Genomic DNA, 17,031 nt, shown 5'->3' with positions numbered 1-17,031 from the left:
GGAGTGGAAATTGTTTAACGAAAGAGAAAGTAAGTGAGAATGCTAGGCCTAACCAAACAACACAGTAGAACATACACACAGTGACATCAAACACTAGCATTCTTACTTACTTTCTCTTTCCCCGGTAATCGACTTCCGTTGCAGCGTGCCTTTTTTTATTTGCAGCGTTAACTTTTTAATTTGCTGTGGTCTTTCTTTTATTTGCAGTGGTGTTTCTTTTTTGATTTGTAACAGCATTTTTTTTGTTTGCAGCGTCTCTTAATTGTTTGCAGCGGTTTTTATTTTTGTTTGCAGTGTTTCTTTGTTGTTTGCAGGTACTTTTGTTTGCATCAGTGGTGGGTCTCGGCCACTGTCAATTGCACTACAGTCAGTTCTATGATCTTGGTGCTCAGGGAGATTGTCTTCACATTTTAATCATTTACAATCTTTACAAAAGATTGCCATGCACTTACAAACCGCAGCCAGCAAAGTTGTCTTGCTTTGATATCATAGAAATATTTTAGCTCATTTCCGAGAATTGTCCAAACAGAGATGCCAACAGGTAGACAAACTCCAAATCATTGGAGCGGGTAGAGTCAGGAAATGAAAATTGAGCAGCTGCTAAGGGGTAACAAGAAATGCATGTGTGGGCGTTTGGTGTTTACTACCTGATATTTTTCTTCACACTCAGCCTCTCTTTGTCCCTCGGCACACACACCATTACTCACCTATTTGTGTGACAACAGCAGGTGATAATGGAGAAAGTGGAGGAACGTTTGACACACACATACACACACACACACACCCCTCCTCTAGTTCCTTGTAGGAGGTTTGGTTTGAATACCCAGATATGAGTTTGGGCTCGTTGTCACATCATTTCTGAAGCGACTCATCCTGCAGGCGCTGGATGTGGAACCAGATGTGAGGCCTCACAGAGCTGTTTGCAGGCAGCTCATTTGATCAGCAGCTGCTGTGGAAATAGCTGCTGCCCTCGTTTCCATCGGCCTGAAGACGAGCTCATCTGGGTTTTCTAAATGGGCCAGCTCCAGAGTGAATCAAACCAAGGACTTTTGATTTATGATTGAGAGGCATCAGGATGTAGAGGAGAGATCAGGAGGCGTCCTGACTTTATGTGATGTGTGGAAGAATTATGAGCTGTGGAGGACGTCTGAAGCTTGTGCTGATTCTGATTGGTTAAAACCCCTTGACAACCCTTTGGTAATGTTTAAATGATGCTGATGGGAGCTAATGGTCATTAACTTCCACCCAGATGAGCAACTTCAGAGGCAAATGAGGCCTGGGTGTTGTTCTGAGCCAAAATGACATTCTCATGTACAACTCTCTTCAGGATCAAGATGCAGACATTACACACTGTAATGCAGCTGTTGGCTCAAACCATCTTATAGGGCAAATTTAAACTTTTTGGCCATTTGGCTAAGGGTTTTAAAATAGAGGGTCCAGTGTAATAGCTCTATTAAGTGGATAGATTGTAGCTGCCCTTCTGGTACAGGCCATTTCTGCTGAATTTCTCTCAGGTCCAAGTTCACTTGTAACACTCTTAGTAACTGTAATGACTGTTATAATGTACAGGAAGTGCAGTAATCGAAAATAGGGACCTTCACCAGTCTGACTCAGAGAAGTACTGAGAAAAACCGATTTCCTAAGATTCGTTTCAAATAACATCTCCAACCTCGTGAATGAGATGAAATAAGCATGCAAGCTGCCCATAATCACTGAAGAATCATATAAGGAACATTTTACACGTCCTCTTGAGCCGAGTCCAGACTTCTGAGTATTTCCTTCTGCTTTTAAACGTCTTCATCATTCGTCTTCTTCACTGGTAAGGAAATCTGTTCGGAAAGCACTCTGAGGTTTCTTATTTCCACCCTTGATTGGTCTGCAGCGTGGATCAGTTTCATGAATAATAATGGAAGTTTTGTTTGCTGGAGCTGCTTGACTGAAACTCTTTGGAGGATAAATGTAATCATATCGGAATATTTTTCCATAGAAATCAGATCCTTTTTTGATTGCATATCTTAAACTCATTATTATTTCTATGAAAGTAGGAGCTTCACCGATAAATCATCACACCTGGTGGAGTAGCATGAATACATTATTAGAAATAATAAAATATTGATAATAAAACCTTGAGTGAATAGATGTAGGAATGTAGGAAGAAGCTGAGTGTTCACCTTTCTGCAGTTGAAGATAGATACATAAAAACATTTATGAATGTTTTGTTAAAAGCCTGTTTTTATCAAAGCTAAAATTAACAGCCCATTTATTTGAACATTTATGTTTGTTAGTCCAAAAACAGGGCCCCCTGTGCTTCTAATCGGAATCAGAAGTGCATTTTTTTTTATCTTGGGGGAAATTCACTTCTTTCTTATTTATGATTGTCTAAAAGTCTCGCAGTAATCCTAGTCAGCCTGGACAGTAAGGAGACCATCAGTGGTGATGGTGTGGTTGTGACTTTCCTGATACAGCCACGTCTCCATAAGGCCCACCATACTGGATTCACCAAACATCCCCTGACTCCTGGCTAGTCCTGTTAGCTCCTCCATCTCATTTAGGCGAGACCTTATGTGGTCCATAATGAGACAGGGGAGACATGGCTCATCCCCTCCCCTAAAGCCTTTGTTGACTTTCTGCAGCTCTTCTCTGCCTCCTCTGCATCCCTGTGCATCCTTCTTATACAAAGTTCTGTGGAAATCTCTGGGGGTTTGGCTGATAAGCCATTCAGAGCTACTAGCTGAGCACAGTGCAAACATAGCTGTCAAAGACAATTCTGACATGTTTGGTTAAAACAGAACTAAAATATCATGTAAAAAAAAAGAAAGAAAAAAAGTAAGAAAAATGGTTGATTGTTCATCACAAACTAAAGGTGATAGAATATTGGATTGTGGCCTAGGGGCAACATTCAGTTTAGAAAAATGAAGTCTATAGTCCTTCAGGTAAATGTTTCTTGTAGTAGCTATCAAGCTAGCATGATAGCTTTTTGTTCTCTTTTGGCCAGAAGGCTAATTTTATCAAAATGGAAAGACCCCATACCCCCAGTATATGGCCAGTTGGTGAGGTAGGTCATGTGTCTTGTCCACCTAGAAAAAAATAGATATACGATTAGAGGCTGTACCAAGAAATGTTTTGAAACCTGGCAACCGTTTCTATCCTGTATTAAAAACATGGCTGCTACCAACATAACTCTGTAACAACTAATGTTAGTCCCCCTTTTTTTTTTAGTTTTTTTTTATTATTTTGTTTTATTATTATTACTTTTAATTATCATTATTTTATAAGTATGTATTTATGTACATGTGCACATGTGTGTTCAGGAGTGTGTTAGGTATATTTGTGTGTATCTCTATTATTATTTTTTAACAGCCCTTTTTTTTCTTTTTTCTTTATCTCTTAAATATCTGGCTGAATGTTGATGACCCTGTATTTGGGGAGGGGGGATTGGGACAGAGGCATGTTTTTTAGTCCCCAACTGTCCTACTTGTTTGTTGTTTATCTTCTCTCTTTTATATACACAAAAAAAATAAAAATAAAAAAACTTTGATCAAAAGAAAAATGAAGCCTATGCGGAAGCACTGGAATTCGCTGTCAATTGAGGATGCAGAAAGACAGGAAGTCACGTTGACATCTAGCCAAAAAAAACAGACTTTAACGACATTAAAAAGCTTTTTTACAGCCTGGTTAAAAAAAATGGCTTGGGTCTGAATCGCACATGCTTATTTTTTTCTAACTCAGCAGTTTAGAAGTTTTTAGGATTGTTTGACTGTCCAATCAACTGAGTAAACTCAAAGTCAGTGTCATAACCAATGTGGCTACATCTGGATTGGCTTCATTTCACGGTATCAGGACCAGACAGGTGATGTTGCAGTACTATGGCCTTATAACGTCTATGGTTGTGGCTGATTAAAGAATTAAAAGTCTTTGTGAGCAGCAGTTGTCTCTTCTTAATCTTTGAAACCCACTTTGATCAGGCTGGACCTGACAGAAACAGAGTGAAAGACCCAAATCAGGGAAACTATGATTGTATGGTTGAGTTTTTTTTACTTTATTAGGAAAAGGGGGACTCTTGTGGGATGCACCTTTGGTTAATATTTGTTTTTATGAATAATCCAAGAAAATATGAAGCTCTTGTTAAAAAAATTTTTCAGGGGTTGTAGTATTTTGTATGACTTGGTTGAAATAAATGGTTAATTTTTTATTCTTTTCATACCTGCACCAGAGAAATCTCTGTTCCCTGACAGCACTAACAGCACCTTGTCTCAGATAATAGGAGGTTTTCAGCAGACTGACACAGACAGCAGAGAAAGTGAAGCTAAAGCATGAAATGAAAGCTGCAGAGAGGAACAGATCGGCTGCGTCTGGCTGCAGCCAGGCTGAAGATGGTGAGCGAACAGCACTCAGGCTGTTAATCCTGTTATGTCACAGATTAGCGGCGTGCTGTGCAGCGGATGTGCGGGATGATGCGGAGAAGTGAGCGCTGACACGGTGACCGCCGGGATTACAGCTCCTGTAAAAGCACATCTCATTGGTCTGATTAGGATTAGGGACTCGTATACGGGGGTGTGATTGGAGGTGGTGAGAGCAGCTCTGGTTGGAGGCGTGATAGGATTACAAATGAGGAGAAAGTCATTCCCATTGGTGCCGAGTGAGATTAAACTCATTTCTCATTGGAGAACTAAGGGTGACAGTTTTTTGATTTCTCTGAGTCGAGATCTGTTATCAATCAGAGCATCAGATATGTTTCTCCTTTTGCACATCTGGTCTTTTTCATTTCATCATGAAGCTAGTCCAAATCAGAAGCCTTGTCTGTATTTTTCCTTTTTTTTTTTCCTCCACAAATGTGTCTTTTATGTCCTAAATGACAAGTTTTGACTTGTCCCCACTCTTTGTACTTTAACTGCAGAATCCTATTAACCTTTGAAATGACCCACCGCTCCACCACACTCTCTTTTTCTTTTCTACCAGTAAGAAATGACAGAGCACAAAAGCTTTTACAGGGAGCAGTTTGACCACGTATTGTAACCCTGCAGATGTGCTCCTTTCTCCAGCACTGAGCAGTAATGACTTTGTTCTGTTAGTTTTTCCTCTCATTTGTCCCCAGCTGGAGGGACACAGTGAGGGGACCTGTGGGTGGCATGTTAAATGTTGAATCTTTAAAGATTTTGAGGAGGTCTCAGCAGACACATGTGACATGGGTGTTTTCTTTTCTCCACAGATCACCAGAAACTGGAGCGAGAGGCCAGGATCTGCCGCCTGCTCAAGCATCCCAACATCGGTAACTAACCCTCCTGATATATCTGTTTCTGTGCTACCTCTCTGCATGTTTAATGTATATCCAAGTGTTTCATAACCCACCAAGGAGAGCCTGAAGATGGTTTGGTACATGCACAGGTGCTTTAAATATTCATGCTGTATCTACATTCTCCTCTAAGCGCCTTTGACATCATGCTATAGGAGACTGAGTGTTCTCCTTTATTCAGTCTTAAATCAAACCAGCTATCCATTTCTTGTTTCAACTAAAGTGCTCACCTCCTTTTGCTTTATATAACGGATTATGACCCTGTGCACATGGTATACTGTCTGTCATATTCTGTACAGTTCAGTTTCTATATGCTGTCACAGCCAGAGCCGGCCCTAACCAATTTGGTGCCCTGGGCAAGATTTCACTTGGTGCCCCTTGTATTCCAGCACCAATAACAATTTTTTTAAAAGAAAAACCTGCAAATAAACACTTAAATCAAATTTAAACAAATACAACATTGAAAAAAATACAAAGATCTGTAAATACAAATTGAAGCTTTGGGAATATGTTTATCACAGGTACCTATTTATAACAATATTTGTATTTGAAATCAGATGAATGTTAGCTCACTAAGTGCACAATAATGTTAACAAGAAGCAGGACTCGCAATACCTGCCTCACAAAAGAAAAACTGTAATTCTATACCTGGTTATTTTATCTACACATATAAAAATGTTTGTTTACCTGATTAAAAAGTAGTGAAAATCACTGACGTAACCTTCATTAGAAGTTAGGACTAACACAGTCAAACGTGACCACCAACCGATAACAAGCTAGCATAACTGCGAGTAAAACTTCTAAATAACATTACACACATACCTCTGTCTTTTTAGCGTTTCTCCTCCTCTTCTCTTCTTCTCTTTCACCCCTGGGCTCCTAGAGGCTTTGGCTTTTTTGACATAATACCTGTTATCCATCAATTCCATCTTGTCCACAAATGAGCAGGTCTTGAGGAGCAGTGTTGATGTTGGGATCATGCGCCCTTCAGGGTCAAGCCGAGTGCAGGAAAATAAAGGCCTTTTTTAGGTTATTGTCATGTTTTGCAGGATTCTTTCGTAACATTACTGAATATAAGTCTGGGAGGTCTTTAATACAAAAAAGATAACCTTAACTCGTAGACATTTTTTCTTCTTTTCTTTTTATCATACACTGATGATCTCATCATCCGCCGGCAAATCACAAGGGCCCCATACTGGCGCCCCCATGATTGCTGGCACCCCAGCATTTGCCTGTAATGCCTATGCCACAGGCTGGCCCTGGTCATGGCAAACGGATCAAATAGGTTTCCAAAGTCAATCTGTCAGTTTACACTGGATCCGTTCTGTTGCAGTACGTCCGCGTGGCTGCCCCGTCATGTCGCAGGTAATACGCAGCCATCCTATTTTTGACAGACGCTGAGCTGTGACGTATAAATTCAGCATAAGAAGCAGGACAGGAAGTCTTGACTGGAAACTACCTAAAAACACCCAGTGACTTTCAAAATCAAACAAACTGTGTCAAAATCAGTTTGTATTTAGTTTGATTACAACAAACAGACAAAATGAGCAGAGCCAGACCAGCAGGTTTGAGGTTTTACAGCCCAACATGAATGAAGAGAGACTTATCAATGGAGAGGGAAGAATGGAGACTCCTCAGTCTGTGACTCCAGCTGTCTGTCAGTCATGCAGCTTCTCGGGGTGAACACGGAGGCAAATTAGGAATCAAAGTGATGCAGGAGAATAACATGTGAGCAGAAGAGGAGCTATGTCCTCTGTTTTGAAAGTAGCGTGATTTTTAAAACATCCAAAATAGATCACACAACAATTTATTTTAAAATCATTTTCCTGCCTGTGCTCAAGAAAACACCACTTTTACTCCTGGCCACATGTTCTTCTCGTGTGTCACTGGTCACTCCCACCCCTGTGACAGCTTGTGCTGCACGAGTCACCTGCGTGCATCTTTAATAAGAGATGCACTCCTTTATATTGCATAGATATTCAGTGCACAATTTTTTAATGGGAGAAATACTGATATACCATAGCACATGTGGTACTCAGTATTAAAGGTATACTATGATATAAATTTTCTTATACCGCCAAGCACGAGGTAAAATCTTCTAGCAAAATCAAATATTTCTCTTTTTCCCTGTATCTTGGTTTTGGTGGTGTGCAGGTTGCCAGCTCAGTTTATGAATGGGGTTTAAGGTGTTAGAGGGTCTGGTTCACAAAAGGTTTGGGCAGCTTTGCACTCACTTACAAACTTACAGCAGCTCAACAGCTCACTTTTACTGCAATAAGACACAAAACGAAGAAGAAAACTGTTCACGGCTGGACATAGCTGTCTCCATAGAAACATACCTCTAATGCATCGGATATTTTGTCCTTTGGTTGTTGTTAAAGCAGTCGATTTATCCATACTCTGGATTTAGCTACTGCTTCATCCATAAATAGAGCACATCCACACTCAGCGGTCTCTTCCCCCTCCCTAACACACAAAGAACACACAAAGAACACACACAGATCCAAAACGCACCTCCCTGCCTCTCCCCTCCTCGCTTTGGGAGTCACGAAGGCCAACAACTGTAATTACCACTTCAGGAACGACTTCCCCACACAGTGAAAATTGGTGTTTATTTGTTGCCTGGTCTTTCTTTTTGCTCTGTGGGTTGGAAAAAGAGGTGAGAGGTTGCAAACGACAGACTAATAGGGGATCCGGGGGTTGTTTGGTTTGACAGCCTTTTGTCCAGGAGTCAGAGGAAGACGAGTCAACATGAAACGCAGCAGGGTTTAGTTTGGAGAGGCTCATCTTACAGAGGTTTGGGTTTAGTGAACCAAATCTAGATTTACTTAGTGAAACAACATTTGCAGAGCTGGCTGCAGAGGCTTTTGGGTGTTTTAAATTACTATTTGAATAGATTTTAGATATTTACATGCGCTCTAGTTTACTTTCTTTGTTTTGTCACTGAAGATAAAACACCTCAAAGCTCCCCCAATATTTAACTCTGCTGCAGCTGTTATTCAGAGGACATTTCTGCTGGTCTGACTTCATTAAAGAGTAAACAAAACACAAGGTGATGCAAACCCAGATAGTTACTCAAAGATAATGATTTTGCAAACTGTGAAGCAGTTGTAGGTAAGTTGGGGTTAAAGATGTGTTCATGGATACTTATCACATTAGAGATTTGTTTCTTATCTGGATTTCTTCTTATTTATCAACCTGTTCCTGGTTCTGGACAGTGGGAGCGAGGCCTGATCACACATACCGATCAAATCAATCTACAGAAAATGGTCTGAGACACAGTGTTCATTCCTGCAGAGGCTGATCTGATAAAGCCATCAGTTGAACACATCAGTTTTGTACTTTGAGACACTCAGCCTGAAGGAGGGCCCATCACATGCTTATTAGGCTTGGGACTTTTGGACTTTTTCCTGTTCATCCACAGCCAGGGCTCTTTTCTGCTTTCTCTGAGAAGGCTTTAGTTACTCTCTTGCCTGCCCTCTGACTTGTAGCTCCCTTAAGAGCCTTACAGTGGAGGTGACGGTGAAGCTTCAGCAGCTCATCTCCACTCTAACCCCCCAGCCCTCTCTGCAGGCTCAGCTGTCAGGTCAGAGGAGCAGAGCTTTTGGGGTCCCAAATCCTCCCCTAGGCCGACTTCCCAAGGGTGAGTCTGCTCGATGTGGAAGGTGTGAGCAAGGGAACTAGATTCAGTCAAGCAAGTTGGTTGCTGCAATCTCAGGTGGGAACATGAGACACATATTTTCCTGTCCCTGGCTCCTGGACGAATTAGCATGGGAACTTTTCTGGGGTTTTAAGAGCTATTTGTCCCTATTTTTTTAGATGTCAGGCTGGTCCCAAGATGTGTGAGTGTTTCTGAACACCATGAGTGGTCTGGGATTTAATTTAGGCAGGACAAGTAGAATGTCATATCTGGTTCTGATTGTGAAGCTCAGCACTGTAAATATTAAACTAAACCACTTTTAAGTCAATAAAATCATCTTTGGATTGGAATACAGCTAATTTTTGTGTACAGGAAAATGTATGGTTTGTGGATGATCATAAGAAATACCATCCCCAACGAGACGAGACCTGATGTAAAGCAGAGGAATTCTGTGCCCCCATGGAAAACTCTTCAAACAACATACATTAGCAAAGAACTTCTTGTATCAAAATATGGTCTCATACTTCAAATCCTTCGTTTATGTGCAAAATCTCTTCAGGTATCAAGCACTCTTTTACTATTTTGCAAAGTATGATGGTGTAATCACAACAAGATCTGAAAGCACCAAAAGTATGCTGCACATTTCCTCAGAGGTAAACAACGTCTGAGAAACTACCACACAAATCAAATGTTATCAAATCCCTCAAGTGTGTTTGATAAAACGCACACAGCTTGAAGAACTCTTGATCTGAGGATTGAGTTCACCTCTAGAGACTCATCTCTCACCTGCTCGTCCTTTAGAGACTGATCCGTCTCTCTCCAGATGATGATGGACGTGTAGCTGCTAGAGCAGACTCCATTATTATTCCACTCACGTCTCGGCCTGCCCAGGGAAAGCCCTCCATATATACGGTCTGCATGGTGATACTGTACATCCCCTACATATCAATCTGTCAGAGAATCCCCTCTGGAGAAAGTCGCAATTGCTTCATTTATTATTCTTGCTTTTTTTTCCTTAACCTCCCCTCTGCACTGGAGGAGCTATTTCTGGTACCATCCTACTCTTTTATCATACAGTCACACTTACTACCAGCTAAACTCGAGTGGAGTCATTTGGAGACAGGGGATGATTGAAACTTGCAGATAATGTGCTCCCTGCTGGTCTGAAAAGAAGGCAAACAGAAATCAAACAGAATCAATAGAAGACAGAATTCCTTTGTGTCAGTCAGAGCTGCTTGACTCAGTGTTAATTTATTCTCTTTAATACGCTGAATGGTCTGGGGTTTGATTAAAAAGCTTTGTGTTCACAAAGAAATGGAGATTAAACCCAGGAATCAAATTTGAATGATTAAAACTGTATAAAGATTTTTTAAAAAGGCAAAAAAAAAAAATTTTTTTTAAGTCTGTGATATCTCAAATAAAGGGGTATTCTGCTTTTAAACGTGAATATAAGGTATTAAAGCTGGACATTCAGACTCAACGTGTGCAGATTTTCAAACCTCTACATATTCATATGTTGTAGAAATCCTTAAATCCGTCCCCTTACAGGACTCCAGAGGCCTGGCCAATCAGGAGGAAGGGGGTCCGGAGTGGGGAGTCCTAACCTCTTAAGACCCAGCATCCACATATGTGGACATTACTTTTCTGCCTCTCAGACCCATGATTAGGGATGGGTACCAAATTAGGTACATTTTAAGGTACCAACCGAATTCTGTCAAAAGTACCGGGTATCGATTCATGTAAAATCAAAAGGTAGGTTTAGGTACCTGAATGCATCCTTGTGACTGTGAGGGAGTGGAAGAGTAGGGGATTTTCCAAGCTGGACATGAACACAGCATTTCAAGGTTACATATAGAAGAATAAATTTGTTAAACTATAAAAAAATATGTATTTCATCATTGAACAAATTGATATTTTTTACCACATAAACCCAAAAATTGGTACCAAAAATTGGTACCGTTGAGTACCAGTACCAATTGCCAGGTACCGGGCATCGGTACCGTATCATTTCAAATGTGAAAGGTACCCATCCCTACCCATGATATTTCATTTTTTAAAACTTTTACCTATTAGCCACATTTAGGGACACCACCCTCATCATCTTCTGGTGAAATCACAACATTACACCCATTTTAGTGAAAATGAAAGTATTTATGTACAATAACACTACTGACAAAGAACTAATAGAGGACTCATAACACAAATAATTAAACTTCCTGTACAAAGACCAAGTTTAGTTATTATACTTATTAGGTCTTACTTATCCCAAATAGTAAGTAAAATAAATCGTAAATAGTAAGGTAAATTAAAGATTGCAAACCAGACGAAAGCTTGAGTCTTAAGAGAGTGAACAGCAGCTAAAACAGCTACTATTTTAAGATACTACGGAAGCACCAGAGGGAAAAATTCAGGGGCTGCTTCTTAATGACAGCTGATTACATGACAAATATTTGTTTCAAAAATGAGGAAGCAAACGTCCCAGAGCAGAAAGTTTCTGAGTAGAAATGAGAGCTACTAGTTTGATTTTTATTCCAGGGGCAGGTTTTGGTCACTTTGAATGAAAAGGATGTTTTGGGGGCAAAAGTCTGATGAGCTGTTGTTCCTGCATTGCTCCACAAACAGTGATACAGCTAGTCAACAAAAACTGGGTAGAAATTTTTGTCTGGAAGTCTCCATGTGTGAACCATCCGTGAAATCTGCTCCTGCCTCTACTCCACTGACTGTAAGAAGCTCTCTTTCTTCCTGAAACCCTAATTAACCCCCCTGAGTTAGTGACACAGTGGGCTCTGCAGACTGTCAGAGGCATCATGTTAGTCTTATTTTCACCCTCCTGGACTCTTCACACTGTCATTTCCTGTCCATTAGACAGCATAGTTAATTGGGTCAGTAGACCCTGGCTTTCAGCGGGTTGGTACCTCTCTGTGTGCTGCCTTCAGTCTCCTCTTGTTTAACAAAGTGGAAGAGACATTTCTGCTCCCTGACAGACACCTGAGCACAGAGAGTGGAGCATCTACAGAGGCATGTTGATCAATCCGTTTTAGATAGATAAAGGTGGATGTTCTCTACTGTTACTGTCTCATGGTTATAAGGGGTATGATAAAAATGTTAATGTGTGATAAGTACACTGTGCGTGCTGCATCTGGATTACAGTAACTTGACCTCATATATAACAGCGTGCCTTGTCTTCCTCTGCGTTCATTACACTAATGCACAGCCTTGAGAGAAGGTTAAATCCAGTTTCCTGTAAACTTAATTTAAAAATACTGACACTGAAAACTTAAGTTTCCTCTGAAAGCATTTTTGGCCACATACATTTTCCAATCTGCAAACTTTTTTCTGCCGGGAGGATCTTCAGACACTGAGTTGACACTTCTGATTGTACATGTACAAAATGTGTCTCTTCATCCTCTTGTAGCTGTGACAATTTAAAGTTTTTGTTCTGGATCAAAGAGGCTGCATTTGTCTGACAGAAAGATGAATAGCGTATTTAAAAGCTCGTCTCTATGATAATGTTGTTTGAACAAAAGCTCAAAAAACAGACACCTCTCTGCTAAAATGCATCGGCTGAATGAAGTGGAGGCTGTCATTATGTTGGCGAGTGTTGTGTTTCAGATTTTTTTTTGTCACCTGCTTGAAAAGTAGCTCTGGGAATTTAAAGCAGATGGTTTTTATCCATTCAGAGAATCTGTCAACACATGAGAATGTACTGTCTTAGCTTCTACAAAAGGATTTAACTGTGTAAATTTGTTCAGCTGCGTTCTTTTGCAGCTTCTGGTATAAAAGCACAAATTGTCTCATGTCTTTGCACTAAGGCAGAATAAAGGACGTCAGGGTAAACATGAAGCTGAGTGAAAAAAAAAAGTGTTTAAAACCATTTTACCTAAATGCTAAGCCAGACTAACCATGTTTGAAAACCAGCTAGCTCTTTAATTTTATTTATTTATTTATTTTTGCTAAGCTAAGGACAAAGGTTCTTCTGAATTTTAAGGTAGGCTTCCAGTGAGCTTTTGGATGCAGCAGGCCTTAACTTGGTCCTAAAACTGGCTGTCTCCGGTAAGTGTTTTTGGCTAACCTGGCTTGACATCCTGAAACTATAAGACTTTTTTGTATTTTAACCACTCTTTATGTATTTTTGAAGCTGAATTACATGAAACCAACTCACTATCCTCTGCTGTTTCCAGGCTTAAAGTTAAGCTAGGCTTTAAAACTCTCTGTCTGTTGCCTTTTGTTTGAGGTTTTAGGCTAAGCTAGGCGTCTACTGAGGTTTCAGATGGGTCAGGCTGTTTCCTCTAGCTTACTGTTTTAAAGCTAAGCTATCTTAAGCCTTGTCCTAAAGCCAGCTGCGTTCTATTTGAGAGCTTAGCTTGGTTTAGCACCTCTTGAAACCATGCTGCTCATGCTAAGCTACAAAAACATCCTGATAATAGGTGGCTGTGGTCCCCTCCTTAGCCAGAAGCTGGTGGTTTTAACTCCTTTTAATGCTAAGCTACACAAACTACACAAAGAGATTATTAGCTAGTTTCTTCCTGTATCTGGTCTTAAGGCAGAGCTAGGCTAAAAGAACCAGATGGCTACACTAAGATAGCTAAGCTTTTTGAAGTGTTTTACATGAAACAGGCTGGTTTCTTTAGCTTCCTGATTTAAAACTAAGCTACTGTAACCTGGCCCCAATACCAGCTAAGTCCTGTTGACTTTTTTAGCCTAGCTCTGCTAATTCATCCTGGAACCTGTGCTGAGGTGCTTGCTTTTGACAGTTATTATTATGATTTATGACAGAGGGAACTCTGGATTACTTCTGCTGTGATCTGGCGCTGAATGGAAAATATATATAATGTAGATAATGGTAGGGAAAACACTGCACTATTTTCTTCTGTGTTTGGTTTTCAGGCTAAGCTAGGCTAAAACTTCTCAAAACTAACAATCCTCCCCCACTTCTCTTAAAAAGTTAAGCTAGTATTAAAACTGGCTGGCTGTTGACTCTCAAGTTTTTAAGCTAAGCTAGGATTCTAGCAAGGTTCTGGCATTTTTTCTTAGCTTCCTGTCTCAAACTTCAAGCTGTATCAGCCTAGTCCAAAACCCGTCTGGCTCCTGTTAGATTTTTGGTTTAATAATAATAATGGATTTCATTTATAGCACATTTTACATTTGTGGGCAAATCTCAAAATGCACAATAATAAGAAAACAATTAAAACAATGATAAAGAGAAAAACAGTAAAAGCAGTCAACAATAAAACTCTACACTTCTTGTAAAGAGCTGGCTGTTTCCTTTTTGCTTCTTTTGATCATGCTGAGCTATGCAAGCCACGTTTTTAAAACCAGCTTTGTACTTAATAAACAGGCTTTGAATTTGTTCTGGATCACACACTGTCTTTAGTTGCTCAGAAAGACATAAAATTAATCCATTTCAAAAATAATGAGTCATGTTTTTGGAAATGGATTGTGAGTCTTTTTAATTGTTCAGTTTGTCTGGCAATATTTGTTTTCTTACAGAACTTAATGGATACTAATCAGAAGTAGACAAAATTGGTTGATTTTGACACGTTAATGTTTACTTTTCATTTTTTTCCTTTGCTTTGAAAAATGACCCCAAAAAATATGAAAGAGGGAGCTGAAATTCAGCGCTGACTTCTAAAAGTTTTAATCACACTGAGAGAGGAAAACGGGTCACAGGAGGAGCTCCATTTGCATAAAATGAAAGTTCATTTACACTTACCTGCTGCAAAGAGAAGCACTTTGCATAATAAAATAACTTTGATTTCTCTGTTTTTCTGAACAGTGCGACTTCACGACAGCATATCAGAGGAAGGCTTCCACTATCTGGTCTTTGACTTGTAAGTGCATTGTTTTTTATTCTGCATGTTGTATTTGTGCAGCTCTCACACACTCTGCATGTCAAATATGTGCAGAACAGACAGGGGAGGCAAGAACCTGACAGCTGCCTGTCAGATCACTGATGCATCATGGGAGATGGGATGTGGAATGCTCACCTCTTCTTAGTGCCATCTGTGTCTGTAACACTCAGTACGCTCAACACGTACACATGCCACAGCATCATGACAGACACATGTGGATGCTTGATATGAGTACATCCGATTCCAATAATAAAACTGAGACAAGATAACCCCGACTGTTTCATGAAGACTAACAAAAGCAATGTCGTCTGAAAGAGAAACGACAACGGCACAGGTGGCCTCCATTTTCCAGCAATTAGTATCATTCCTCTTTTCTCCTCCTGAGCTTTCTGTAACTTTATGTACTCATCCTTTCTCGTAATCCCTTCTATCATTCCTCCTCTCTCATGTGAACTGTCTGCTGTTGTTTGGGTTTCATCTGGCAGACAGGAAGGAAATTGCGCCAGATATATCTTAAATGTTTTGTTTGCTTTGACTTCAGGCAATAAAAAAGAACAGAGGGGCTTCCTCTTGGCTAGAAGACACAGACAAGCAAAGCATTTCTTCTTTCTTTCACTTAAAAGCTGCTTGGGAGGATGTCAGCACATACTGCTGATTCACCGTGAGGGGTTGGAGCAGCTTTTTTAACGTCACATCCATGGAGCAGAGTGGGCGCTCTGAAAGGATTCCTAACAAGCTTCATATTTAGGTCACCTCCTCACTGCTGAATGAAGGCCAACACTAACGTTGGGAGTCCTCAGAGATTTTACAACCAACTTTGTCAAAACACCAAAGTCATTAAAAGTTGCAGGAAGCTGTAATGTGGAAACCCCGGAGACTCAAAGTGGTAATGTTTTCCACAAGTCATGGAAAATGTGTGGCCTTCAGAAAACAGTGGAGACCTCCCCCATGTTTTAGACCTCTTGGCGTGTGTTTTTACTGACATCAGGGTTATCTCTGAACAACAGTCAGTGTGAATCAGCCAAATGTGTCAACACCCTTCTTTGCAGATTTTCAGGAAAGGATTTAGGGAATGTTTTTTAAGGTTGTGTCCTCATGAAGTTGTGTCCCTGTTTGTTTTCTATTGTGAGTAGATTTACCCCATTTAAAGGTACAGTCTGTAGAAATTGGAATATTTAGCAGTCAGATTTCAGACTGAAACATCCCTATCCTCGTCCCTCCTGTTTGGTGAAGCTACATTTCCTTTGAGCTCCTGTGATGCATGGTTAGCGTGACCCACCTTTAGTTAAGTTTTAATGACAAAAACAACTCTCAGTACAGTCTTAAGTGCACAACCACCTCCCCCTTCTTCTTTGTTTTTGTTTTTTTTTTCAACTGATTCATTTTTGCACAGCCCCTCTCTGAATACTAAAAGGTTTCTGATGTTTACTTGATATAAGCCACATTCAATTGACCGGTCCAGAATAATGTTTTTGTTTCCAGTTGTTTTTAAGACAAAAATAAGGTCTGAATTGCGTATAAAAAGTAAAAATAAAAATCTGCCAATGGAACAAGAAAAATTTGCAAGAAAATTTGCTTGAAACTAGAATAATGCCTCAATCCAAGTAACTTTCTCTAGTTCTTTTGGCAGATTTTTTTTTACTTGTTACAAGCATTTTAGAGCTAATTTTTGTCTTCAAATATCTTGAATTAAGACAATTTTCTGGACTGGTAAGGTGAATGTGGCTGATATATAGTATAAAAGGACGTTTTTCTACTGAAAAAAAAAAAAACACTTGATAAGATTCAGTTTTTTGCAGTGCTTTAGTACCGCAGAAACAGAAATCGCAAGATTGCCACTTCCATGAAGGGGTCTCGCTTCTTATGTAGATATAAAAGACTTATTCTAACTTAACAAAAACCAACAATTCTTATATTCTGGTGATAACATGAAACATACTCAAGAATATCCATTTCCAAGATCTGTGTCCCAATAATTGGTGCTCAGTACTCCATGGTCTATATTTACAAACCTCTCAAGCTTCTTAAAGAGCCATGGGGACTTAATGTGATCTTGAAAAAGTCTCACTTTTATGTATTTCACTGACACTCTGGAAGAGCTTCTCAAAAGTCTCCTGAAAGAGTTGGACATATTGTCCATCTGAGACGACAGCTTGCCCATCATTCTCCTCTCAGCCCAGCCTAGGACTGAGCTGGTCTTCTCCTCCACTCTTAAAAGTCTCTTCATGTGAGTATCAGAGATGCTT

General features: G+C 40.0%; 1 protein-coding gene across 23 annotated transcripts in view; it reads left to right on the top strand.

The window, feature by feature from the left end:
- Positions 1-17,031, top strand: part of camk2d1 (calcium/calmodulin-dependent protein kinase (CaM kinase) II delta 1) — a 112,967-nt gene that overhangs the window by 52,596 nt on the left and 43,340 nt on the right. For all 23 annotated transcript variants that reach the window (XM_074662459.1, XM_074662452.1, XM_074662455.1 and 20 more), the window contains exons 3-4: positions 5,210-5,269; positions 14,710-14,764. In XM_074662459.1, the coding sequence (XP_074518560.1) occupies positions 5,210-5,269; positions 14,710-14,764 (115 nt within the window). The remainder of the gene's footprint in view (positions 1-5,209; positions 5,270-14,709; positions 14,765-17,031) is intronic.

The sequence above is a fragment of the Halichoeres trimaculatus genome, unplaced genomic scaffold (genome assembly GCF_033239565.1).
Source record: "Halichoeres trimaculatus isolate MK-OKI-2021-1 unplaced genomic scaffold, fHalTri1.1 fHalTri1_scaffold_22, whole genome shotgun sequence".
NCBI classification, from domain to species: Eukaryota; Metazoa; Chordata; class Actinopteri; order Labriformes; family Labridae; genus Halichoeres; species Halichoeres trimaculatus.
This window is presented reverse-complemented; position numbering and strand designations above follow the sequence as displayed.